General features: G+C 54.0%; 1 protein-coding gene across 8 annotated transcripts in view; it reads right to left on the bottom strand.

The window, feature by feature from the left end:
- Positions 1-26,254, bottom strand: part of ARHGAP26 (Rho GTPase activating protein 26) — a 132,135-nt gene that overhangs the window by 54,194 nt on the left and 51,687 nt on the right. For all 8 annotated transcript variants that reach the window (XR_013939343.1, XM_080555341.1, XM_080555339.1 and 5 more), the window contains exons 12-17: positions 24,516-24,552; positions 17,754-17,819; positions 16,330-16,404; positions 8,691-8,778; positions 7,490-7,548; positions 6,388-6,493 (exon numbers count right to left, since the gene is read on the bottom strand). Coding sequence is in view for 7 of the 8 variants with exons in the window: in XM_080555341.1 (XP_080411467.1) it covers positions 6,388-6,493; positions 7,490-7,548; positions 8,691-8,778; positions 16,330-16,404; positions 17,754-17,819; positions 24,516-24,552 (431 nt within the window). In the remaining variant the exon portion in view is untranslated. The remainder of the gene's footprint in view (positions 1-6,387; positions 6,494-7,489; positions 7,549-8,690; positions 8,779-16,329; positions 16,405-17,753; positions 17,820-24,515; positions 24,553-26,254) is intronic.

Genomic DNA, 26,254 nt, shown 5'->3' on the forward strand with positions numbered 1-26,254 from the left:
TGAGCTCCTGGCGCTCTTGCCAAGTATGTTGCTGCTTTTCTTTTTTTTTTATCGTGATCAGTCTAAATTTTCCTTCTTCCTTTCACTGTGTGCTGGTTCACACCTTTCGCCATGCCCACCAGGGTACACAGAGGCAATGCACGCACCTCCACCAGTACGCACCCCTTGCCCAGTGCAAAGCAGCAGTGGATGGTCCTGGTGCCACTGGTGGCCGGGATGGAGCTCCAGGGCTCGCTCTCTCCGGCACCTCATCTCAGCCTCTCCCTTGAATCACCAGCACCGGCCACAGGTGAGACAGCGTGCTGCTTCGGATGGGACCCGGGATATCCCCGAACAGCAGCGCTCGGCCCAGCCTGGGGCACAGCACGGCGCTCTGGAGCTTGCCCCAGCACGAGAGGGAACACAGAAGTCAAACAGAAACAGGCTGGTGGTAAAGAAAGTGCACTGGGCCCATCCTTATTGCACTGGTGTGACAGAACTTGTGCCTGTTTGTGACCTGCGATAAAACACTCGTGCAGAAGTGCCTGATGTGAGATGGTCCCGGGGCAGGAGGCCCAGCAGCACCAGCAGGAATGGCTCCAGCTCCAGCTCGGCACCGGTGCAGCAGCACCCCTGTGCCAGCTCCCCAGGCACCAGGACCCGATGGTTCAAACCAAGGCACAAAGCAAAGGGACAGAACGGGAACAGGAACGGGAAAGGGGAAAAAGGCACTGCAAAATCAGGACAGACAGGTCTCAGGCAGGATTCTCCCAACTTCTGCAAGGGAGAACATGTGCACGGGGAGCCACCTTGCAGGTGCCCTTCACAGCTTCCTTCACAATAAAACCTGCCTTCCGCAACCTACGCAAGTGCCCAAATCCCATGGGCCACTCAAACGCTCCAAGTCCTGCTGAGTTCCCAGCCGCGAGGAAGCCAAGTGCCAGTGGGGGCACAAGGGGCTCGGGGCTGGCGGAGCCCGGGCACTGCCCCGGCTGTCGGCAAAGCCAACAGCCAGCGCCGCAGCAGGCTCGGGAGCGAGCGCGAGGCACCGACAGCACTTCCGAAGTGAGGAAGGGGGAGCAGCGGCGAGGGAGGAACGCTGCTTAGACTTTCCATGCAAGGTCAAGAGAGCTTGCTCGCTATTTTCTTTTGGCAGCCAAATCAGGCGAAGAACATATGAGAGAAGCGTATCTTAAAGGCCTCAGAGGCTAGTGGAAATTTCCAGAATGTCCTGGACAAGAATGACTTACTGGAAGTAATACATAAATCAAGCAAATGAATAGTTACCAGACAGCAGCATAAACAGCTGCCACGGGGATGAAATCAGACCTGCTGTGCCAAGAGGCGTCAGCCTCATCGCCTGCTGCACCTTCTTGGGGAAAACGGGGAAAACAACCGGAGGAAAAGCACATTTCTGCAGGAAGCAGCTGCCCCAGTGCAGCACCGGCCGCCCCAGCGGTTCCCAATGCCGCTGGGCACTCAAAGCGCCGCGGTGAGCACCGTGCCCGCTGCCGGCGAGCTGGCCTGAGCGGCTTTGCATGGGCAGCAGCCAAGGATCAGGCTGCTCTGGCGAACCAAACCAGACACCAGGCTCTGCCTCCAGGGGAGACCCTGGAGGATTTTTTCTCCCTCTCCTTTGCCGGCGATGCGTGGAGCCGCCGCGAGCCCCCTGTCCCTCGCTCCTCTCCACGTCCAGCCCCGCGCGTCCTGCCGGCGGGGGCATCACTCACTGGGTCGCTGGGGCTGAGGCCAACTGCAGCCGCCCCACGGGGCCGATGGAAAGCATCCACGCTGATAAGTGGGAAATGATTTGTGCTAGAGATAGCAATCACTATCGTGTTGGTTAAAACACGTAAAGTAGAAAACAACACCACAGCAAAAACAAAGGGAACTAGTCACTGCTGGCCAGGCCACAGCTGTGAATGATGAAAGATAATTAATTTTCGCTAAATACACGTACACCCTTTTCTTCTGCAGCCTCCTTAATTGCTTTGACCTTTCGCCAGGAGAGGCACAGGTGCCCAGGGCAGAGGCGGTTCAGTCCCGGGGCCGGGGCGCCAGGGCAGAGCGGCGACGCATGCAGCGAGCCTGGCGCTGAGCCACGCTGACGGGGCACCGGCACTGACAGAACTGGCTCCGATCGCTGCAGCGAGAGCACACACCTCAGGTGTCAAGTTATGTCCACGCAAAAAAAATTGCACCCAAATTCTTGAAACACAATCGGTGCAAAATCCTCCTGCTCTGCACCCACAGAGCATCCACTCCTCCATGAGAAAGCACGTGAGAGGAGGACAAGATGGCGGGGCCGCCGCCGCAGGTCGCTGACAGGACGGGCACCTTCCCGCCACCAGCCTCGGCCCTCGGCACGGCCGCCCCCAGGCTGCGCGTCGCTTGAACTCGCTTTACTTATTTGGCAGGGGGAAAAATCGGTTTCATCAGAGCTGGCACAAGCCATCGATAAAAGCGCATTCTGAACCGAAGCGCAGACGTTCCTGGAGATAGGTGCTGGGCCAAGAGGAGATAGCTGCAGCAAAACAGCTCCGAGCCGCGCGGAGTTGCTAGGTGACGGCTGGGGACGGCCTGCCGCAGCTCCACGGCCGCCCGACGCCTCGCCTCCCTCCCTCCTCACCCAGAAAAGGTGACAAAACACCCGTTGGAAGCAGAGAGCAGTCCCACACCACGTGGGGCCCAAGGGCCGGGCTGCGGAGGGCACACGCCGAGCTTGGGCTCCCGCGCACTGAGCGGTTCTGGTCCTGCTCTGGCTGCTGCACCCGGCAGAGAAACAAACACAGATTTCAAGTGCTGTAATTTGAATATTAATGGGGATTTTCCTCTGCTCAATAGCAGGACGCGGCTCTTCCACTTCAGTATCACCACAGATCCAATCTACCACCGCATGTCAGACTGCAAAACAAAGAGAGCAGCCGGGGAAGCCGGGCCTGGACCTGCTCACCCCCGGGGCTGCCGCAGCGCGGCTCCCGCTTCGGCACTGAGGGGGCTCCTGCTCGCTGCCTCACACAGGCGATGGAGAAGTCGCTGCAAGCAGCTAAAAAATGGCGTTGAATTGCATTCGGTAGCCTTCAGGGCCAGCCCGGTGGTGAGGGGAAGTTTTGCTGCACTACACACTTCCCCTAACACGTGTGCTCACTCAGTGAACTCACGTGTTTCTTGGCATAAACTGTTCACGCAGCTCTTTAAAAACTCTTTTTTCTTGCTTGTAAACTAGGGGGATCGAGAGCACTCTCCCCAGCTATCTCCTGCAAGCACCAAAAGCTCCCAGAAGTGGCAGTGACTAAGCAGTAGTGATTCTTGCAACCAAAACAGCAAGAATAAGGAAAAGGTAGGTACTGGTTTTGCCTTTTAGTTCTTTGAAAGACGCAGGTGATTCTGGCCTGATACGAGAGAAACCGCACCATTTTTGAGGCCATCCAGAACCATGCTAAGTTCAATAAATACATCCTTAGAAATCCCCTGGAAAGGCTGAGGGGCTGCGGGCGCTCGTTGGGACTGCTCCGACTGCACGTGGTCAGGCTTTTCGGCACAGATCCTTTTGAGAAAACATCAGAACAAGGTGGTCTCCTATCCTTCAGGAACAATAAATCACAGCCGGGCTTATCACAGAAATCCTGACAGTGCGAACATGGCCCAGGAAGGAAAAGTAAAGGTTTCACCTGCTCGTGGGTCAAACATTACCATAATAACAGCAAGTTTCCCTGGAACGGGTGGCTGCAGAGGAAATTCACAGCATGAAGTTTCTGATGGAGGAGCACTGACAGAGATTGCTCACGCTCTGGTTTTACAAGGGATAACTGCCTGGACGCCTGAACACCATCAGGAGGCAATGCAAATAGGATCAAAGATGCAGCAAGAGGTCAGCCTCAATGCGACCAGCCTCATTTTCTCTTTGCACACCCTCCCATGCCTGTCCCCAGGGCCTGTCCCCCACCTCCAGCTCTCCTCTCCCTGCGAGCACCGGCGCGGCGTCTCCCCGTCGGCACAGGGCCGGGACGTGGGGGTGCTCGAGCGCCTCTCGCCGGATTCCAGTGCCCACTCGAGCGCCCACTCGGCGAGGGCCCGGCCGCCATGGGAAACCCGCGGCATTTCTCTCAGCGCTGCTGCACAAGTGCTCTGCTGCAAGGGAAAAAGTGCGCTACTCAGCCACCTCAAAGCGCTTATCCTGGCTGATATTTAATTTGTATTAATAATTGCCCATTTTGAATGTATCAGCTGTGTTAGCATGGTTTTATTACTGTTACTAATGGCAGCCCCATGCCAAAAAAGCGGCCTGGTTTCCCTTTTCACTCAGCAACAGTGAATGCACAAACCAAAAAAAAGAGATGTAACACAACAGAGGACAGATAGACTCTCTTTCTTTCTCTATTTGACCAATACAGATTGTGTTCTGTTTTTAGTGTCAGAGATCTCCACAGTAATACTGTGAGAAATGCTTTTTTAGCTCATCAGATAAAAATGCAAGTCTTGATTATTCATACATTGCTAAAAAAAAAAAAAAAGAAAAAAAAAAAAAGAAACAGCTGAGGCAACCCCCTCTGAGAACTGCAGCCCGGCTCGGCAGGGGAAGGAAGGGGCCCTTTGGTTTCATCGCACCAGCTCTGGGCACCCTGCTGTCGGCTCCCCGCGCGCAGGGACGGGACAGCCCCTGAGGCCCGTGCCCCCCTCCGGAGCATCCCCTCCCCACGCAGGTCGCCCACGCCAGGCCCTGTCCTTCTGCCACGCTCTTGCTCTCCAAACGCCTTCTGCAGATGTGAAGCTTTATCTCCAGTTGAGATCGAATGCAAGGTCATTAACCCGGCGGTACGGCACCGCAGCCTGTACAACAGCAACGAGTCCCGAGCCACGCTGCTCCCACGGCCAGCACGGTGCTCCGGGGTCGGAGCAGCCCCAGGGCACGCGGGCAGAAGCCGCGGGGTGTGGAAGCAGCGGGTGCGGGACCGATGCAGGAGAGCTGCGGGTGCTGGCCGTTCATTCGACCTGTCCCTCCAGGAGCAGCACCAGGCTTCAGGGTCTGCCTGCAGGGACACCGCAGCTGAGACCCTACACAAAGCCCCCCGCCCCCCCGTCTCCACCGCAGACACGTCCAGGAGCACCCCAAGGAGCTCAAGCAAGAGCTTCCAGCCCTCCAGCCCCACTGCGACAGAACAGGCTCTTGTTCCAGCAGCTTCCTGCCTTTCTCCGAGATAATTTTTTTCCCATTAAATAACCACTATGAGCTCTTTCTCTTCCCAATATGGCAAGCACCACTACACTCATTGTTTGTTTGTGTTTTGTTTTAGTTCCTTCCCTATTAAAACAGCTTGAAACCCATTGTATTACCTGCCTCCCCCTCCACATCTCACACTTGAATACCACCAGGTTTTCCTTTAAATGAAAAGCACTTAAGCAGTTACGAGATTCCTTGCACATATTTGGCTGACGGGAGTACCTGGAACTCCCTATTCCTTGGCTTCAGCCTGTAAATGCAGAAGGTTTTGAAACTGAGATCTAAACCAGCTCTTTGGTTTTTAACAGCCTACCCGGGGAGTCCATGGAACAGATACAAACACATGTCATAAGAAAGCATCTGGAGTCGTTTTTAAGCATATTTCAAATATTGTTTATTATTTTTTTCTCTTCAACAGATAACTTCAGGTTCTCCCAGATTTATTCTAACTGGTTATGCCAATTAACTCATTCACCAGGTTTCTAAGCCCTGCCTAATCCCTCCTGCTCACACAGCACCGGAGCGAACGACGAGGGCAGGTGCGACCCCGCAGCCTTGAGGCTGGCACAAACACCTTATGATGCTTTCACTTTTTAAGCACTAATCAAAGGTTTCCATGGTAACCAGCAGGAGCAGGAAGAAGATGGGAAATTATAGGTCAGCTCTATCATTGAAAGCAAAAAATTTATTCAACTCCTTTGCCCTTGAAAAGTTTCAAGGTGACCTAGAAGTATCGATTCATTGAGCTGCACAAAGGCAGAACACATGCCCCAGAGCAGTATCCTATCGCTGCAAAGAAATAACTTCCAGTCCTTCAATACTAGGCTTGATCTGAACCCCAGCGAGGATCTTCACCTCCGCCCTACCTTCCCGACAGCCAAGCCCACCGACACGCCGCTAACGCCGTGCCGCAGAGCCAGCAGCACGGCGCTCCTCCTGCCACCGCTGGGCACGGCGGCGCCCGCAGGGCCCCGCAGCGATGTAGGTCAGCGGGACAGCCCACCTCCCCTGCCTCCCACGCTGCCCCGGGTATCGATCCCCATCTCACGCACGCACAGGTTTCCATTTACTCGTAAACCAGATATGACTCAACACCAAACACACACACAAGGAAACTTTTTTTTACCACTATTAACTTTCAGAGGAAGTGGAAAATGGAGAGAAAAACATATCAGTCATATACATACTTTGCCAAGTGGTTCATGAGCAAGTGCAGCATCTGCCTGTTTTTCTCCGGGAGCCGATGAACAAGGCTGTGGATCTCTGACACCCTGGATTCCTGATTCTCCAGTTCTGCATTGGAAATAGAAGATGATTTATCCCTGCGTCAGGGGGGTTATTACAGAAAAAGGCATGCGGGCCCAAAGAGCAACACTGACAGACATCCCAGGGACCCGAGGCTCCCACTCCCTAACTCCGACCTACACCCAGGCACGCTGCGGGTATCCTCCACAGTGTTTTTTCTCTTTACCAACTCCAATCAGTTGTTTGAAAAAGGAAGAAGCTAATGGGCTGAAACAATGAGCTGGGAGCAGATGCCAGCCATATGAAAAGCCAGTTGTGATCAGGAAATGGGCTGGCTGTAACCAGAGTGTTCCTCCAGTTTCAACAATGGGAAGCATCAGCACATTCTCATCCAATGTGTTTCCAAGCACCGTAAGAATGTGCTCAGCACAACGCCCGGAAAGATTTCAGCATCTGGTCTCAACAGGCTGGTTGGATCTGCAGGTGCTGGCAGACATGCCCCAACAGCCTGAAAGCGGGGTCCATCGAGGAGTCCCCTGCCCTGACCCGTCTTCAGGAGGCCACCACCGATGTGACCACCATCCTTGGGAGCCTCCTAACCCACCGGTCCTCACCCGTGTGCATCAGGCCGTACCAGCACAGAGCTGCTAACCAACAATTACCTGCTCCCATATTAAAGCATCCTCCTAGAGCAGACAAAGGAAAGCAGCACAGACATCTGAACCGCAACCGATCTAATCAAAGCACCGTAGGTGTTGTTTGAACAACGGCCTCGCTCATTTTGGCAGTTGATGGTCAGAGAAAGAAAAAACTGCAGCACCAGTTACTGCCATCAGCCAGCTCTCCCCTGGCCCCGCACCGCGTTTCCTCTGTACCCAGTAAGTCCCAAACAACACCCTGCCCCTTGCATCTCGATTCTTATTCTGCTCTACAGGATTTAAGAACAAGGGTTCAGTGGGAGAGCAGCAGGGTAGAGGTTACGCTCAGCTGCTTGCAAATTCTGTTCCTCCTTCAGACCGATGCCATAAACATCAACAAACTCACTTGCTGCTTTGATGAAGCTTCTTTGAAACTGGTACATCATGAGTGGCCCCGGAAGCATTCTGGAAGATAAAAAGGTAACACACACAAAACACATCTGAGCAACACAATCCGCAAAATTGCAGAAATAAAGCTTTGCTGTTACCAGAAAGTCAGCTCTCTTTTTAAAGAGCAGAACTAAGCAATAGCAACTCCAATAAATTCCTCTCATCAGAAGGCATAAGACCTGTTAAAGTACCATCAGTTTATTCTTCCTCCCTTTTCAGTACCATACTAACTTCATTTTTAATTTTGGCTTTTCTTCAGTAACACAGAGTTTTAGTACAACAGTGAGCCCATGATTTCCAAGTAAGTTTAAAAATAAATTATAAAGAGAAACAAGCCTAGTCATAAAACTTTAACAGTCGCTGTTCCCATTATATTTCCAATTCTCCCCTCCCACTTGTACATCCTTTCAGTGGGACATCGTGATGCTGGCGACATTCTTCGTTGCTTTGCAAACAGTTCAAACTCTGGAACAAAGGTTGCCAATCAAGCAAAATTATGTAGTGTTTTGTGATTTTCTAGGCTGAGATCCACCAAGCTAATTATACTCATCACCCTAATTGGATTTAGCTTCTCTCTTGTTCTCTGCGTCTCAAAAAAAAAAAAAAAAAAACCAAACCAACACACAGAACAACAGAAAGCAAAAACCTGCAGTCGCGACAGGTAGAAGCATGTTGTGGATAATGAAATACTGACTGCTGCCAACAAACTAACATTTTTGGAAGATAACCCACAATGATAATGGCATCGGCTTTCATACAGAAATTATTACTAAAACGAAGCTAAGCACCCAGTTCTGTAACAACTGCTCCTTACAGGAGCACCGTGCTCACTTTCTGCCACATAGTCATTAGGTGGAAGCCTACCGTGAAAAGCTTAGGCAGAAGCTGAAATCAAGGCAGGGCATGCAAGAATGAGCTTTTTTAATTACGTTTGTACGGTATATGCATTTGTCAGAGAGCTCAACGTATTCCCCACATCCTACTCAAACATGCTGGAGGGTCAAGGAAAAAGCCAGAATAAATTCTCTAGTAGCAGTTTCTCCTTCATTTATATCAAAGTGTTTTTGTTAAGTATCGGCAATAGTAGGCAGTAACATCCCACATCATTGCTGAATTTGTCCTGAAGCCCCACGACAGACAAGCCTTTTCTCCCTTACCTCAGGTAAGTTTTCAGTGCACTAGTAATGGTCTTTATCTCCCATTCTGCACAGATCTCAGTTTCTGTTTCAGTGGCTGTTTTTGGATCTAAGGAAAAAGAAAAAAAGACAAAAGTGAACCAAAGTGAAGATAATACCAGCTCATACCACTCCAGCACCAGCAGAATACAGCCAGCTGTGTGGGAAGATCAACACGTCGCATTTTCTTAGCTATTCCAAACCCCAGTGACCACAAGCTGTTCCCCAGCAGACACTTCTGCAAGGAAGCAGAATTCGTCACCAGAGATGGGACACACTCACTTACATGGGACAAAAAAAAAAAAAAAAAAACGGGAAAGAAAAGAAAAGAAAAACATTAACCATGAGCAACGAGCCTGGCAGTTCGACTGAAAGCGTGACACCGAACAGGGGGCAGGAGGCTGGGGTGGTCAATGACAGCAGCGGCAGCAGTGCACAAACAAGACACGGACCAAGACAACCACAGGGCACCCCAGGACTCAGCAGAAAAGTCACAGCCTCGAGTGGGCTGCAAGGCATTGCCACAGCCTGCATGGACACGAGCAGCAGCAGCAGCAGCAACGGTGGCGGTGGTGCGGCCTTTCGGGTGGCGGTGAGGCTCCTGGGGCCCGGCGGGACAGAGCGGGTGGCCGGGGCAGGTACCGGTGGGCAGGGGCACGGGGGAGTTTTGTTCTCCTGCCCGAGGCAGGGACGAACCCCTGGAGGTGGCAGGGAGGCTGTGGAAGACCAGGTGGCGTGGATCCGCAGCTGCCTTTCATTTGGACAGGGAGGAGGCAGCGGGGCGGCCGCACGCAGCGCCTCGGCACTGCTGGTGCCCAGGTGCTCTGGGGCTGGGTGCTCCGTCGCCTTGTCTGCAGCCCCCGGGGTGCCCTCACACCACCCCGAGGTACGTGGGGAGCAGCCAGGCCGCGTCGCTGCCGCGGTGCGAGCGGGGGGAGCACGGGGACACCCGGCCGGGCTGAGCGGGGCAGGGTGGCAGCGGCCGGGGCTGGGCGCAGCAGAGCTGCGCTGCGGTTTGTTTATTCACCTCTGGCCTCTTGGTGTCATCCTATTCTGCTCCTGCATCCTCTCCGCAGCAGCAGGCCGTTTCTTGCCATCTTTGGTTTTTTCCAGCGCCTGATTCACCCTCCTCCACCCCACAGCTGCCCGCAGGCCCCGCGGCAGCAGCGCCAGGCCCAGCGGCATTTCCTTGCGGCGAGGAGAGCCCGGCCTGGGCTCGCTCGGAGCGCGGCACCGGCAGGGAGCGACCCTCGAGCTGCCTCCACCATCACCAAGCTCCACAGTGCTGCAGAGACCCAGCCACGGGCTCAGCCTGCAAACGCGGCCTCCTAGCGCTTGCGAGGAAGGACTCTGAGCCACGGGTGACGGGCACGCACGGCGGCATCGCCGCCCTCCAGGGACACTTCTCGGGTCCTCGTTTCCACCGCCGAGCCGAGGAGAGGGCTGAGCTGCTGCCACGCTCAGCCTGCCTCTGCAATTTGAATTCCCGACCCTCCACAGCTGTGTTAGATGAAAACATGAATGGATGACAAAATGTTTCCTGGCCATAACTAGTTCCTTGTGATAGCTTCGGCTTTGACAAGCGGCAGCAAAGGATACCCAAGAGAGGCAGGAGCTACGTTACGGGATGCTGTGTTGGCGATGCTCAGCTGGTCCCAGCAGGTCCCTGGGGCCACCTCCGGCCGAGGCCGAGCAGATGCTGCATCCCAGCCTGAGGAGCCCTCCAGCATCCACGAACCAGCACTTACTGCCCGACGGCGCTGCTGGGAGCGCTGCACCCCCAGCCTTGGAGCTGGTTTGTGAACCACGCGTCCCCATGAGCCAGGACCAGAAGTGGTCTTTTTTTATTCCTCCTTCTTTAAGGAGGACTGACTGGAAGCCAAGCTCCCTGCCCACAAAACCGGGTCAGCTGGGAGGTTTCACCTCCATCTCACCAGCCATGCACACCCTCACACCTTTACCCAGCCCTGCAGGGCACGGCGGACCCGTAACGCCACCGGTGCCCCAGCGGGGCTGGGACTGGAGCCAGCACCCCGTGGCAGGCTGCGCGGCACGGCTGCGGGATGGGCTGCCCCAGCCTCTGCAGAGAAGCGCGTCCGTGCTTCCAAAGTGACGGCTGCTCTTGGCAGCACGAGGCTGTTCTGGGCCTCCCTCTGCTCGGAGGGAGCCTCCGGAGCGTCTCTATTTTTGTTGTCGAATACTGCAGCATTCTTTTCTCCATCTCCTCCGGGGCCTTTCCTTCCTTTCTGCATTTTTCCCCTCCTATCTCCCCTTTTTAAAATTCCTTTAAAGAAATCAAAAAAACGTGCAGCTGCTCCGCACGGTGTAAATACGAGGCTCTGGACTAACAGCGTGTTCTTTCCAAACGCCGACCTGAACCAACCGCTGTGGAAAGTCTGCTCGCAGGAATCTGCGCTTTTCTGCTTCTCCCTGTTTTTTTGCAAACCACCAAACCAGATCAGGAAGCCAGGCTTGTTTGCACAAAGTTCCAGAGTGAGATCAATAAGGCACTATTTTTACTGATTTCTGAGAAAACACCTTAGCGCTCTGACAATGAACGAGCCTGTAGGAAGGCAGCGACCGCTCCCTTCTCCGGCACCTCCACCCACGGCCGGGGCCAGGCTCCGCGGGCTGCGGGAGCCCCGCCGGCCACGCTCGGGTGGCTGCTCGGGGACCAGCGGGAAGCACCACAGCAAGGCGGGTGACACTGGTTTGGAGTCTTTGCTGATGACCAGACCCAGTCAACACAGAAATCACCACGCCGTCTGCACTAACAGGCCCGGCCACGGGGACCTCGCACACGCACGCGAAGGCTCAGAGTATCGCGACTGAAAACCGCGACTCCTCCAGGCCAGAAGCGAGGGACGGTGCTCCGGCCACCACTGGGGAGGAGGCAGGAGCAGGACACAAACATGTCACGTCCATTGGCATAAATGCCTTGTTTCCGCCCTGCTTTGATGCTGCCTTGTGAATTCTCTTCGCTAACACAGCCCTGCACCTCACAGCCCTGGAGGTCTTGGCTGCAAGCACGCAGCTCCAGGTGAGCAGGACCCAGAAACACGCACGGCAGGATCCTACTCCCACCGAGAGCACTGGGAAACCTCTCCAGAGCTCAGGAGAAACAGGAGCAGGCCCTTCCCGTGATATAAAACCGCAAAACCTCCCGTCAGAGACTGGGCAGAAGGCAGAGAGGCACTACAGACACAACTACCAAGGCCAAGCGCTGATGCTGGATACAGCTGCCAGCACCATCTGGTCCCATGGCTTCAGCTCAGTGGGTATTTTTCTCTTCACAGACATGTATAATGTGCTTTTGAATTTTAAAGCAATAGGTAAACATCGTGTAATTTTAAAACTAATTAAAAGAATGCACTGAATAAGAGTTAGGATTTCCCTCAGGGCAAAGGGTTTATTTTAATTTAAAAAAGCATCAAGAGGAGCACTTGAAAAGTAAACATTTAAGAAATGTATATTCACACAAAGGTCACGTGTCTCACATTAATCACGCAAATGAATACTATCCCTCCTCGTCAATGCCAAGGCAACTTCCCATTGCACTACCTTTTTAAGGAGGCAATTTTAACAGATTAAAGATAAGCCTGGTATCAGAAAAAAATAAAAAAATAAAACCAAGAAACCACAACTTTTTAATAGCAAGGTCTTCGCTGAACTTGAGCAAACAACTCAACACAGGATGTCTTTTGAAAAACTCATCCAGGAGTTTTCAAGCATGATTCATGAAACAGTAGGTGAAATTCTACGGTTGGTCTCGTGAAAAGGCTCAGGGCTAATAATCAGTCCTCCCTGACCTGCAGATTTATGAGTCGGCAATAGTTAGCTCTGTGGGTTACACGTGCAGCATCTGTCTCCCAAGCTGAAGATGGATGCAGCTAGCACCACAAGCTAGCTGCTCTCTCTACAAAAGGAGATCTCCACAGGAGCTGGTATAAACGTGAAATAGTGCCCATAAAACATCCAACAGGCCAAATTCGGTTTTAACCCTGAAGTTGCTTATTGCTGTAAATTACTAATCTGATGTCTCTTAGCAGATACAGAAAAGGATTAAGCAAAAGAGAGTGAAAAATTAACTTCCCTAAGCCTTTTATTCCAGCAGAGTCCAGCTGGAAGGGCCACCCGCCGCAGCAGCCACCCCCAGTAGCCCCGGCTCCAAAAGCACCCCATCGAGCCCTGTCACTGCCTGGAGCCCGTTTTTAAGGAATTTCTTCATCTATTTCCTGGGGATGGAGAAAGCTGCTGCCGTACAACAGCTGGTTTCAATTCCTCACCAATTTCTCCATGGCAAGAGGAACTGCCTGGAGCACAACCTCATCACCCAGCCGTAATTCTCACCCACACTTGGGTGGCTCGAGAGATTTCCGAAACAGCCATAGGACCCACTTGATCAGAGCAGCTATGACCTGTAGGAAGCCTCACTCACCACCCCGTGCTGCTGCGCACTGGGAGCAGTGAGACCAGGCCAAACGCTGTCGCACTCCCTTTATCCTAACGCCGAGTCACAGCAGCAGCTCTGCGCTGGGAGCTGGGAGCTGCCGTCCTGTGCGCCCGCACTTCAGCCATAAACCTGTCCGTGGGAGCTCCGACTGACGAACTTTATTTATTTGCTGGGTTTTCTCCTCAGTTTGATGGCAGACGGTGAAGGCTGGAGAAAGGCAGCTTACCCTGCCACAGCCGACCTGCCTCTCACAGCTCCCGGTGGGACGCACACCTCCCCAGTTCCCCCGTCTCGGCGAGGACCAAGAGCTTTGCCCAAGCCCCCGGCCCGTGCTGCAGCTCACCCCGGAGCGCCTCAGCTCGGCCCAGCGCCATGCTGACCTCCTGCAAAACGCCTCGTGCCAAGGGCAGTGTCACTTACATCAGCCGCTGCTCGCTGAAACTTGATCTTTTTGCCATTTAAACTGTATGTGAATCACTAACGCTGCCCACATTCATTTCTAAATATAAGGGAAACCTGAAGTTGCAAGCAAAATTTGGCTTCGCAGTTCACGTGGGCTTGATGCAAACACGAACGTTTACGCAGAGCCGTGCTGCTGCCTTCAACTCCTCGAGGGACAGGAGAGAACAAAAGCGGGCTTGACAGCTGAGGCGTTTCAGTGTGACACTTGCTTTACAGACCACCTGAGGGCTAGCACCGTGTGAAGGTGATTTAATTGCCGGTGGTTCAGAGAAAGACAGGGAGACCTGGGTTTGCAGAGTCCCAGCGACCGATAGCGGGGGATATCCCCAAAAGGGGTCGCACTTCGGACACCCACCGGCCACGTTACCGGCAGCCCGCCGGCACGCACCCGCCTCTCGTCAGCCCTCCAGCACCGCCAGCTAATGAAGACATGCCGGGACAAAGGGAAAGCGCTGCCTATATATCACCGCGTTATGAGACACGAGGTCGACAGCTGAGTGGCTTCAGTCGCTGAGCAGATAATGGATGCTGGATGGGGTCCAAAATTCTGAATCCCTCCCGGCCCCGGAGAGCTCTTAAAACAAGCAAGTTTTGCCATCTGCCACAGCCCCAGCGCCTCCAAGCAGAACTGACAGAGCCGCGAGGCTGCGACCGATGGGGTGAATTACGCCCGTGTGAGAAGAAAACAGGTTCAGTCGCTCTGCCGGCCCTCGAGATGTTACACACCGGCACGAAAGCCACGAGCAGAGGAGCTGGCAGGTCGGACCTGCCCACGTCGCGGGCACCCGGCCCCCAGCCTATTTTTATCAGTGGGCAGCAATGCTCTTTGAGTGATGCTCTAATGCAATAGCGCCAAATGTGTGTGCCGTGGCTTATCTGCTGTACTTGCGCAGCTAGCAGGACATATTCACATGCTCCAGAGCCTACGCCAAACTTCTACTAATAGAAGAAAAAGAGGCAGTCACTGGCTCTTGTGACTGCAGCTAACTTTCCAAATGCCAGAGCGTAACTGATGCAGACATGTCCCCTTGCGTCAGGCAGGAGCCAGGGACTGTGATTTAGAGCCTTACCCTTCTGTTTCCTAATAGTCTCGCTGGATTATCAATTTTGGATAGGTTAGTGCTGACAACTGCTACAGCCACCAGGGGCTTTGCTCAGTGAGCACTAATGATGGGAAAAGAAAAAGGAGTTGGAAGAGGAGAAGGAAAGATACTGAAAGTGAAACACAACGGATTAAAACTTTTTGCGAGGAGAAACACACCAAGAGAGGAGCACTGGCATTTTGTGAAAGCAAGAAACAGGAGTTATATTGCAAAGGAACGACACTAAGCAAATGAAAAGAGGAAGAAGACCACAAATGTCACTCATTTGTCCCAACAAGCAACAAACGCATTCCTAAGGCTGTTAACAAATTATCAGGCGTTTATTTCCTCATTACTGCACCTATTTCATACATGGTTCTGCCAAGCCTAAGAAGCAGGAGGCAGGACTGGAGAAGCGCAGCTGCTGCTGCTCCAGCTCAAGTGGGTATTTGCTCAGATGTGCCTCATCCATGTCTAAACGGACAAAGTCCCCCGGGGCTGCAGCTGGGGGATGCAAATGCCCCCCTGCTAGTTCTGAGGACGAAACCAGCTGCTCAGTCACAGAGAGCCACAACTTTAGCACCAGCACTGGTCGCAGACAAGGCCGTAAGGAGCAAGGGTGGTTCTCCCGGACAGGCCAAGGCCTGGAAAGGTGGCGAAAAGACCAGAGCCAGGAGAGGGAACGACTCGCATTTCTTTTGAAGTATACCCACCAGGCTATAGTTAACACTGACGCTGGGCTGGGAGTCAGGCTACAAATTCTACAAAGCAGACCCACAAGCACAACCCAACGAAGAGCTCTGCAGGGTCCCGGGGTGATGGAAACCAGCCACCACTGACAAGGACACGCCAGGAACCGTCAGCCAAAGCAGCCCCAGACCTACCCTGCACCAGGAACGACCGACAGCTTGCTGACAGCCACAAACCTGTTTGCTCCTACACATTTTGTGCTCAGCAGAGGCCTGGGGGTATGCTGGGTCAGAGCACCAAGGCACCTGCAGCAGGCACTGCGGCCTCCTGTGCCATCGTATCAGCTCAGGGGCAGGGAGAGGTTTCTGAGAATGGCTGCACACCGGGGCCAACACGAAGCTCTGCCACAGCGTGACCTGACACTTTCCCTCCTCCCGAGCACCCAGAACCGCAGGACCCAATGCCTCAGGCATGAGGGGAACGCATGCTTGAAACGTCTGTGCAAGACCATGTTAGAACAGGCATGGAAGGTCCAAGGGGAAAGTAAGAAGAGCCACAGGCAGCATGCAAAACAGAAGAGAAATTAATTTAAAAATATTCCGGGAACAACGTGGCAGGTATGAGATTGAAAACCAAAGCTTTCAGTTATTTCTTTGAAGATTTGAGTTGCATTAGGGAAGGCTGCCAAAATTTGTAGTGCATGTGAGCGGGACACCAGTGACTGCACCAGAAGACCTTTCAGAGCAATGTCCTACACGAGTCCTACCTTTGTAACCTGCCAGTGGTGCCCCGGGACCTCCCGGCCTCTAACAGCATGTGGTCCTAAGAGCACAGTCACCACGGTTAGGTACCCAGACAAGAGCCTCCGTTCTTGGTTTGCAAGACTTCAAAGCAGCACAGTCTGCTCGCCTTTAACAAAATATGAGACACTTACCCATTAATATGCTCAACAGCTTTTGAACTCTGGAGTTTACTCCAACGATTCGGTAGAGCCCTTGCTCGTTGATCCCTGGAAAAAATAAAGAGTTTATTAGGAGAATGTCAAAAGAGCTACTAACATTTCTTTCATTTCTTCGGCTTCCCTAATAGCAACAATAATTAAACCCTCTCATCAACTACATACAAAATTACAGAAGAGGGTAAAAATGGGTTTTGATGTTAGGGCTTTCATGTATTGATTAAAAGTAATGCCCCCAGTTAGCTCAGGAATCAAAGACCCGAGGCCACCTTGCCACCACCCCACTAACAGGGAGCACGGGTGTACCACGAAGGATCTGCACTCAACATATAACAGAGAGGCAGTTTGGGAAAAAAATCTTACTGTGCCAATTCTTCAGGCTGAGGTTTAAGACTTTTACATGTTCTTCACACGTGGCCTGGAAAAAGACCTTGAGCCAAACTACTTGCTACAGCATCCAAAGGACTTGCTGATGGATGCCCTCTTTCCCCCGAAGCACCTCAGATGGGGGATGCCTAACCTCCCAGGCTGAGGCTCTCTAAATTTTCCTTAATAACTGCAGTCGCTTTGTTTGGACTCATCTACCCATTTGTTTCCTTTTGTGGGTGGGGGGTTGTTTTTTAATTCATTTGCTCTCATATGGCTTTTAAAATTTGGCCTGAATGTTACAGAAAGTTGCGGCTAGCGTGAAAATCTCCGGGGATTCCCCTTCCTGCAGGATCCCGGCGACCCCCAGTTGCTCCCTTACTCTAGGCAGCAGCTTTTGCACGGCAAGCGTTGTAGGGGAAAGCGCCAAGGTTAAATGGCCCATAGCATGTTACATTGCCTAGGGGCAGCATGAAGACCCCAGAGAAAGAACGCCGACAGAAGTACTGCCGCTTCGGGACCCTCCTGAGCCGAAAGGTTCCTGCGATGCCTCCTTCTCACCTATTTGTGCAAGCGCAGGCATCGGCTCTCAGAAACGATGGAGAACAAGACCCAGGCTGCACCCCGAGGGGGCTCGGGCGCTGCAAGATAGCCGTCTGTGTGCACCCAGCCTTCGTGAGGGGAAGGACTGAAACGCATCCCTGCTTTCTGCCCCACAGGGGAGGACAGGCTTTGTGCCGGCACCGCACGAGGGCACGCTCCGGGGACGTCTGCGGTTTCCTCCCCTCCCTCCACACCGCAGGCAGCACAGCGCTCCCTGACTCAGCCCCGTCTCTGGTGTTTGCTTAACCGCTGCCAACCCGAGGCATGTCTCAGCAAAGGGACTTGGGGGAGCCTATTAAGTGGTTATCAGATGTGGGATGCGGAGGGTTAATGAATCATTGCTGTTCGTGAAGAGCAGGTAAGCAATCGCTATGCTACAAGCAGATGCAAGGCCTTCCCCCAAAACAAGACCATCTGGTGAACGGCCCTACCTCTTGTTTCAACAGCATGTATGCATTTCTTGATAATGCTGAAGCCGATATTATCCAGCTGGGCGGCTGAAAGGGAAGAGGAGAGAGAAGTGATAAACACCTAGCCGAGGGACGGAGTCACACCGAGCGTGCCGTTCATCCCGCTGTCATCGCTGCCACACAAAGCACGGCTCTATCACCGCTCAAATGGGGGGAGGAAGGAGAGGGAGATAAGGTAGGTGTTCAGAGAGGAGAGGCACGAGTACAGCAGTTGCACCAGGTGTAATGCAGCAACCGCACGGCGCTCATCCGTCATCAGCCTCCGCACTGCTCTGAACCCGCACCTCCCACGTCCTGCCGAGCAGCAGTGCCCCTGGCTAGGCTGGAGATTTATGTCTACAGCTGGTCAAAATATTAATTTAGGATCAAGGTGAGGTATCCTGAGGAGACCTTTGTCTGGAAACACTAGGTTGCTTGGAAAAAAAAAAAAGCCAGAATCATAATTTTGACATGACAAATCCTTGAAAGCAGCACACAAATCAGCCTGCTTCATCTCAGAGCCAGGTAATTCCTACAAATCCCCCGAACTGTCCACCCAGCTAACCGAACCGCCGACCTGCAGGAGAGGTGGCTTCACCTCGAGGCCACCGCACGCCGGGACGGCCTGCGGGTTTGGGTTATGGGATGGAGCTCCCACGTGCTGCCTGGAGGAGCAGGGCACAGGCACTGCGCTGGCTTGCATTTCTTGCTGTGGCTTTTGAGGCGTTTTTCTGCAGATGAGAGTTTTTTCAAGGACAAACCATATGACAGGCTAGAGCACTGAAAAGTGCCAGTAAAAGGAAGAGATAGCTAAAAAGAACTGGGAAAGAAAGGTGAAAGAGAGGAGGAGGTAGATACGAGCAGCAATAGCTTTCTGTGAAGGTAAATGGAGTACAGAAGTCAAAAGAATGGCAAAAGCGTGGAGGTAGAAACAGAGAGAACAGATGGCGTGTGGAAGAGCAATAGGTGCTGGGTGATGGGAACAGATTTTGCTCTGTCCAAAACCAGATTTTGCTCCTCTGTGCCCAGCAGGAGGGGACCTGTCCCCGGGGAGCAGAGCAGCAGCCCTGGGACGGCCGGTCCCTGCACCCCGAGGTGCCTGCACCCCGCTGCAGGCAGCCGCTCCTGCCTGCCCCGTGATGCAATGGCACGAAGGTAACGCACCACGTCCCACGGACCTCCCTCCTGGGCAGGTGGGCGCCGCTCAAGAACTGCCCCTTCTTTTATTAGCACAAGTGAAACATTTATTTAGGACAAACTAGGACGTCTGGAAGGCACCTCACCCTGCCTGCGCGTCAGATCCAAAAGATCCGTGTTAATGCAATGTAAAACCCAATTAACTCATGCCATTGCAGGTTTTCCTGTTTAATTTTCAGGGGTTACTAATACATGGATACAAATACTTGCTGGAAGGAGATTTTGTCCTCGTCAGCTCTCTACTGCTGTGTGGGAAACACCGCCCACAGGCAGTAATTTGTCAAGAAAAATTACTTCCCCCTAGACAATGGTCTGGGCAACCTTGCGCAGGGCAGAAGTCCCTCGGAGGGTTGGGGAACCCGCCGGGGACCCACTCCCCGTGAACCGGACACGAGGGGATGTTGCGCTGGTAGAGATGTGGCACCACAGCTTGTCTGGAGCCCAACAGGAACGGAGGAGATCCCGGGGCTGGCAGTGTCCTCACGGCAGGGCACAAGTGATTTTATTCCTGTCATTCTCCCCGCTCACATCATTTACTGGAGCACGGATTCACTGCTGGTTCACAAGAAGCTGCCAGTTCGCTGGCTGCCTGTGGCTTGCATGGTGCCATCCCTTACTAATCACTCGCTTCGTGTTCTCTGCCGGCATTGTTACTGGCCTGATGAATGGCACAAAAACCTGAGACAGTAAAACAGCTCTATTGTATTTTTCTGGGCAAGAACACCGGAGCGCCGAGCCAACATAAGCGCGCAGGCCGGAGGATGCCTGTGCCGCAGGATGTGCAAACATCCCGGAGCTGCGGGGTGCTTCGCTGGGCACCCGGAGGGCTCCCCAGCACAGCTCCCAGCTGCGCTGCGAGCACAGACACAACAAGAAGTCAACACGCCGCCGAACGGCAACACAACGCTACAGCACCCTAGATTACTGAAATCCACAACCGTGGGGGTACTTGCGGAGCCAGCAACTGTGGGGTGGAAACTGTACAGGCAGAGAGAGTTCAGCAGGGCTTAAGTTGGCTTAGTCCTGACCCTAACCCTGGTCTTTTGCTGTCCCTGCATGGTGCTGTCCAGCCAACACAGCTCGCCATTTCAGGCTCTCTACCACACACTTCAAGTGCCAGCCATCCCTGTGGACCAGCAGGTTTCACTCGGTCCCCAGCACGCTTGGATTTGAGCACAAGACCCTTACAAGCACCAGGCCTCCTGCCCGTGTGCCCCTCTCAGAGCCCGGCACGCGGGGGCTGAGCAGGAGGCTAGCCCGCACCTCCCGGTGGTGCTCGGTAGTAGCAGCGCTAAGAAGCAGGAGCAGCCCCTCCGGATGGAAATGACTGAGCATAATCCTCCCAAGTAGATGAATAAGCTCTTCAACTCGTTGCTGAGCTCTGGATCAGGAAAGGTCAGGGATTTATTTGCAGTAGTTATATCCAGAAATAATATCTGATTAAATATCCAAAGTGCCTTTATTCATCCTTAAATTTAACTTTTAATGAGCATCATAAAAGCTTGATTTCCCCTCTCACAGAAGCAGCTTCTCTTTATCTCATTCATTTACCCAATGATTCAGTACTGCACCAGCACAGATCAAAGGCAGATTTGTATCTGCTGCGCTCCCTATCCTCACGCTCGCTCCGCTCACCCCGGCAGCAAAACGACGGGCAGCCCCGAGCTTCCATTCGGCACCACCACTAGAGCAAAGCAGATGCAGGCAGGTGTGGACAGCAGGGACAGGACCCCCCAGCCCACGCTCAGATTTAAACCCTTGTGGAGCTGCCTCCTGCCATCAGCTGCGGCCAGGGAACAAAAGAGGGAAGGCAGCAGCGAAGAGCAAACTCCCAGATCTGCCACAGAGAAGCGCGGCCAACCTCCGCTCTGCACAACAGGCAGCCCTAATTCCCCTCCTATATATTTAAAAGTGCCTCTCAGTCGTCGGAGGCAGTGGATTCACAGCGCCTGTTCTCAGCAGAGGCAGTATGTCGCTCTGTTCATGCACCCAAACAGGCTGTAGGGGCAAAGCCTACCGCCCTCCCTCCTGCGGTTTTTCTGTCCCTGCAGGCTCCCCTTCCCCAGGGGACAGACGCCAAAGCCAGCTTCCAGCCCGAGCTGCACACCACGGGCTGCTCACACAAGACCAGCACTCCAGCGCACAGCTGAGAGGCGGCATTCACACTGCAACCTCGCAGAAATCTTTTACGTTAGCAAAGGCGATGCAGGTTGTGCTACAGCTGTTGCACGCACACACACACACGTACTGATCTGACCTTCATGTGGCATCACATTTCTAGTGCTACTGAGCTGGTCTCATCCTGTTCTATTTTTGCCTACAAGATTATTTCTATTTAATCCATTAATTCTTCCACTTTACGCTGATATGGCATATCAGAGCATCGGTAAGGGGGCAAGAAGACGGTCAGCTCTGTTTAGCCTCAGGCAACCTTGCTGACTCCAGATGTGTACGCGTCGGTCACGGCAACGCAAGGTCAGCACGGGCTCTTCTGCACACCCCACCACATGTCCATGCCGTATAACAAAGTGCCGTGATGATGATGATGATGACCATGAGCTCTTTCAAAGACTACCGTGGTATTAAGGAGCCACGGAGAAAGAGAAAAGTTTTCAGCCTTAGCTCAGGTCTCAAGCTAGCAGAGAGCTGCCAGAGCTGCCAAGCCGCGGGGAGGACCGCAGCGTGCCGCCAGGGCACTCACAGGACTCGAGGCCTGCAAAGAGCTTGTGCAAATAAAGACAGCCTTTGATGGGGTCCTGAGCTAGATGGGCAACCAAGTGGATATGAAACAAGGAGGGGAAAATGGTGGGGAGCAGAAAGGAAAGGAGTTTTTTTGTGCTTTGCCATGCAATATGCACAAACAGCCTAGAGGATTTGTTTCCACAGAGCAGAGCAAGCCCTCTTGGTTTGCGAACCAGTGCATCTAAATTCATCCAGCCCTAGCGGTTCGCTGATACCTGCTCCCCCCCAGCACTCTGCACTGCTTCCTCCCAGCTCCCAAAGAAGATTAAGATAAATCACCCGGCAGGCTGATGGCCATCTGGCCACACAGCAGGATGTAAAATCCAAAAGCTCTGTAAAATTAGACAGTGGCCAAAAAGCAGACCTCGCTATAGTGCTCTGAATCTCTTTCAGACTGCCGTAAGTACGAGCAGGAAGCAGAGTTATATAGGTTTTCAGGGTCAGGAATTGCATCCGGACTCCATTCAATCATTACACTCATTTCAAGTCCTTATAGGAAGCTCCTGTATCAAGGGCTCCGTGGCATGAAGCCAGCCTCCAAATCAATTTGAAGTGTAGCTCGTGAGGCAAGCGGCTCGCTACAGACATGGTTTTAATGAGTGCTAAAGCAGAGTCAGATGTCTGAACATACCAGCAGCGGCCCAGCGAGAGGCGTATGTGAAAATAATTGCCACCAGACCGCGTAGGAGCAGGGCTACGTAAGCAGCCTTCGTTTTGGGGTCCCAGCACACCCCGCAACGCAGGGCTGGTGGGTAGGGTCTCCCCAGCACAAAACTGGGATTGCTCTCACTTTTAAGGTGAAAATCAACACGGAAAAGACACCGAAACACGAGCAACTTCGCCACGGCCTCCTCAGCTGATTAAATCTCATCTTCGTACTCATCTGGTGAAGAGGAGCGGGGAGAAACTTGGCACTTGGGCCTCTGTCAAAGTCTCGCTGCCCTTTGCCAAAGGCTGATCTGCTCCGGAGCGCGGCACAGCACAGCACTCCCCCCCAGCACTGCACACAGACAGCTCCCCAGAGCCGCACGGGAAGCCCAGCGCCGGGACCTGGCACAGGAGGCACGGGGGGTGGCTGCCCCAGCCCGGGACAAACGGGCTTTCTCCTCAGAGCCGCCAGCCTGCAGCACGCCCAGCCGCCAGGGCCGGCAATGCAACGCGGCCGCGCCAGCCGAAGGAAGCACCACGGGGCTGCGCGGCTGGGCACAGGGCACGGGGCCCTCCTGCTGATGGCAGTGCCACCAGCTCAGCACCCCGCAGGGAGCCAGTGCCCCTCCAGCACGAGCGCCCGTCCCAGACTGACCCAGGAAAATAACCTCCATGCCCGCAGCAGGCATTTAGGAGCCCCTACACGGGATCTGCTGCAAGCCTGGCAGCTGAAAACTAGGATTAGACAACACAATGACCCTGGGAAAGCCACGCACGCATCCGACTCGAGCTGTTCCCATTTATCCAAGAGCCGCCGGCACCCTGCAGGATGACTCCAGCCTAAGTCACCAGCCCCACGAGGATCGCTGGCTGACAGCACGTAAGACGGAAAGGTCACAGTTTGACAAGCACTTCTTTCAGAAGCAGTAATTGCTTCAGTGATCCTTCCTCCCCACCCCCAACCCAAATGTTTTCCCTGCTTTTGCATCACCCCTCAATGAAGTTTAGAAAATGGTTATTTTGAACAGCTTCTGAGCCAAACCGACACACGCTGTCCTGGCACAGCCAGGGGCCGAGCACAGGGAACACACAGAGCGGTGGCAATTAATGGCCAGAGCAGGACAGAGCTGAGTAAGTCCCGTTCTCTATCCCTAAAAAACTTATTTTGGTCCTCTGCAAAATGGAGAAAACACTGAGCTGTTCCAGGCAGGCTTCATGTTTGGCAAGGGCACTGTCTGTGCTGCCCTTCCCAGGCTGAGCCCGGTGTGTACCTGCGAGGTTCACTTGGGTCCCCACCACCACGAGGACAACGTGGGAGACCGACGTGGAGGGGAGAACCACATTGCAGAGAGCAGAAACGAGGAAGAGACTGCTTCATGCCAGGGCTGAAAATGGACACAAGGAAAATTACCTGCAAATTATACCTATTATTGTGAGAAAAATGCTTCTACTCAAGATGAAAATGCCCTGTCTGAGGCAGCACAAAAATGGGCTGATTACTGGCCATCAGCGCGGGCCGGGCTCCTGCGTGACCGATGACTTGGGGAAGGAGGGGAGGATCAGCTCCGAGCCTCGCAGGTACGGCAGTTCAGGGAAATGGCCCAGCTACGGGTTTTGAACCAAAGGGCATGAGAGCTGGGACTCGGTGCCACTGCTCCTCTAAGAGAAACAAATGCTTTCTTGACTCAGGTCTTTGCCTGAACTACGGTAAAAACAGCCTATTTTTTCAAGGGGTTGTTGGTGACGATACTGACTCGGTGGGACCTCTGTAGTCCTTACACTGTGTTCCAGTTCCCCCTTGGAAAAAGCAAGTGTGTTCTCCAGGTTCTGGCCCAGCACGGCAAGTTGGTCACTGCAAGCTGCCACCTGCACCGTTTGCTCCAACGCACGAAAGGAACCGGCCCCGAGGGATGCTGGCACCTGGGGAACGAGGGAACCGCCCGACCCCGCTCTCCGTGACCGTGGGCCCGGCCGCCCCAGCTCTGAGCCCGTCCCCAGCTGGGTGGCTCTCTCCCGGGGCCACCCTGCAGTCCCCACGCTCACCCCCATCACCCCGTCCCGGTGGCGCCGCCGCCAGCAGCCCAGCCTCCCCGCCGGGGCTGTGAACTGCACGGCACAGACATTTCTCAGGGGCCCTGCTTAGAAAGGGATACTTACTGCCTTCGCTTTGGTTGTCCTTGTTCGAGTTGTAGACCTGGAAAACACAAGAAGAAAGCCTTATGAAGACCTGGCTCCAGCTGGGACGGGACCGCGGACCCACCTCGTGTCACCCGCTGGCGGCAGCTTTTGGAGCACCTGCCCCGGCCCCACCGGCGACGTCCCAGGGCCCGCAGAGACTTCGCCAGCAGGTGCCCCAGCCCTGGGGCTGTGCTGAAACAACACCCAGAGCACTTCCCAAAAAGGGGGAATGCAAATGGGACAGAACAGGTGGGAATGGAAACTAAACGGGCTTTAAAAGCAAACAGAGAGGGGCATTCCCCTCTTCCTTGCTCTTCTCAAACACGTAAAGGTTATAAAACTTGGAGCAAAGCAGGCAGCTCCCTTCGTGTCGTGAGCACTGCAGTAACATCTGGCAGGCGCTCCTCAGGCCAGGAGCAGCCTTCCCCACTCACATGCACTTACAATGAATAAATGAGTCAGGCAAAGAGTAAGAGAGGAGAAGGAAAGTGAGTTCAGGGAGGACGTGAAATGCAGCAGGATGAGCCACCCGCAGAGGCGATGCTGTGACTTCATCCCGAGACTCCTGTCTCCAAATACCAGTGCTCTTCCTCCTGCCCTGACCCCTGTTACAGCTTGGCTACTTTAGATTAAAGCAGAGCTTCAGTGGGTTACAAGAAAAAGGGGGAAATGACAGCAGAAGGTTTTAATCACAGTCTAAGCATGATTTAAAAACCTAGCACAACGAAAAGCTGTAAGGAGATCAGCCTTCAGACCCAAACAGGCTGTATTTCTCTAACCCAATAGATGAAGATGTTAAAACAAAAAAAAAAGTCCTTCATCAACCCAGAGCTGAAACAAACACACACGGCACTCGGTCAGCATCACAAGCTGGAGCTGAGTGTGGCAGCATCCATCAGAACAGGAAAAAAGCCTGTGTGGGCCGTTAAACAAAGCCGCGGGCGTGCACACCCTTCCTCTCCCAGGGAACAAAGCTGGGAGCCCCCTTCCACAGGGACCGAAGCTCAGGGAACTGATTTAATCACATGCTGCAGCCAGAAATAGCAAGCGGGGAAGGAAAGTTTCCACGGGCGGCGATGTTGATAGCAACACGCCAGGCAGCAGCGACCACACATCGCCCCCGAGGGCAGCGGCAGGAGGAGAGGCCCTTCCTCTGCCGTCAGGCGGCTCCCGGCCCTTCGCACCGCGGGCACGAAGGAGCGCCGAGGCCGGGGGATGCACGAGCTGCCCCGGGTGCTTCCAGCGGGGCTGCCACGGCCGGGATGCGCCCCACACCTCCGGCAGAAGCAGAGGCCGGGAGGGGGAGAGGATCCTGCCCTCGGGAACGGTGCCAGCCGTGGCCGGACGGGCGCTGCTGAGCTGCGGGTGCCCCAGCAGCGGCTCCAACCCTACGGCCCCTCACCCCCCCCCCCCAAAAAGCGACCCCCGAAAGGCTGTGCGCCACACGGCGCTTCCGCGCTCTCACTGTGAAGTCACTTAACCCAGACGCCTTCCTCGGAGCTCGACAAAACCCCACGGTGTTCCTGCGCTCCCCTGCCTCTCGCAGCCAGCACCACGAGGCTGCAGCTCCACGCCTGCGGTGCCAAGGCGGGCCCGGAGCAGCTCCCGCTCCAGCTGCACGTGCCAGTCAGGACGGCGAGCCGAATGAGGAAACTCCGTCAGCGGTAAAGACATCTTTCTGTTCAGATATCTCCCGCAGGTTTATTTTTAACCCTCGA

This window comes from Anser brachyrhynchus, assembly GCF_964034855.1.
Source record: "Anser brachyrhynchus genome assembly, chromosome: 14".
Taxonomy (NCBI): Eukaryota; Metazoa; Chordata; class Aves; order Anseriformes; family Anatidae; genus Anser; species Anser brachyrhynchus.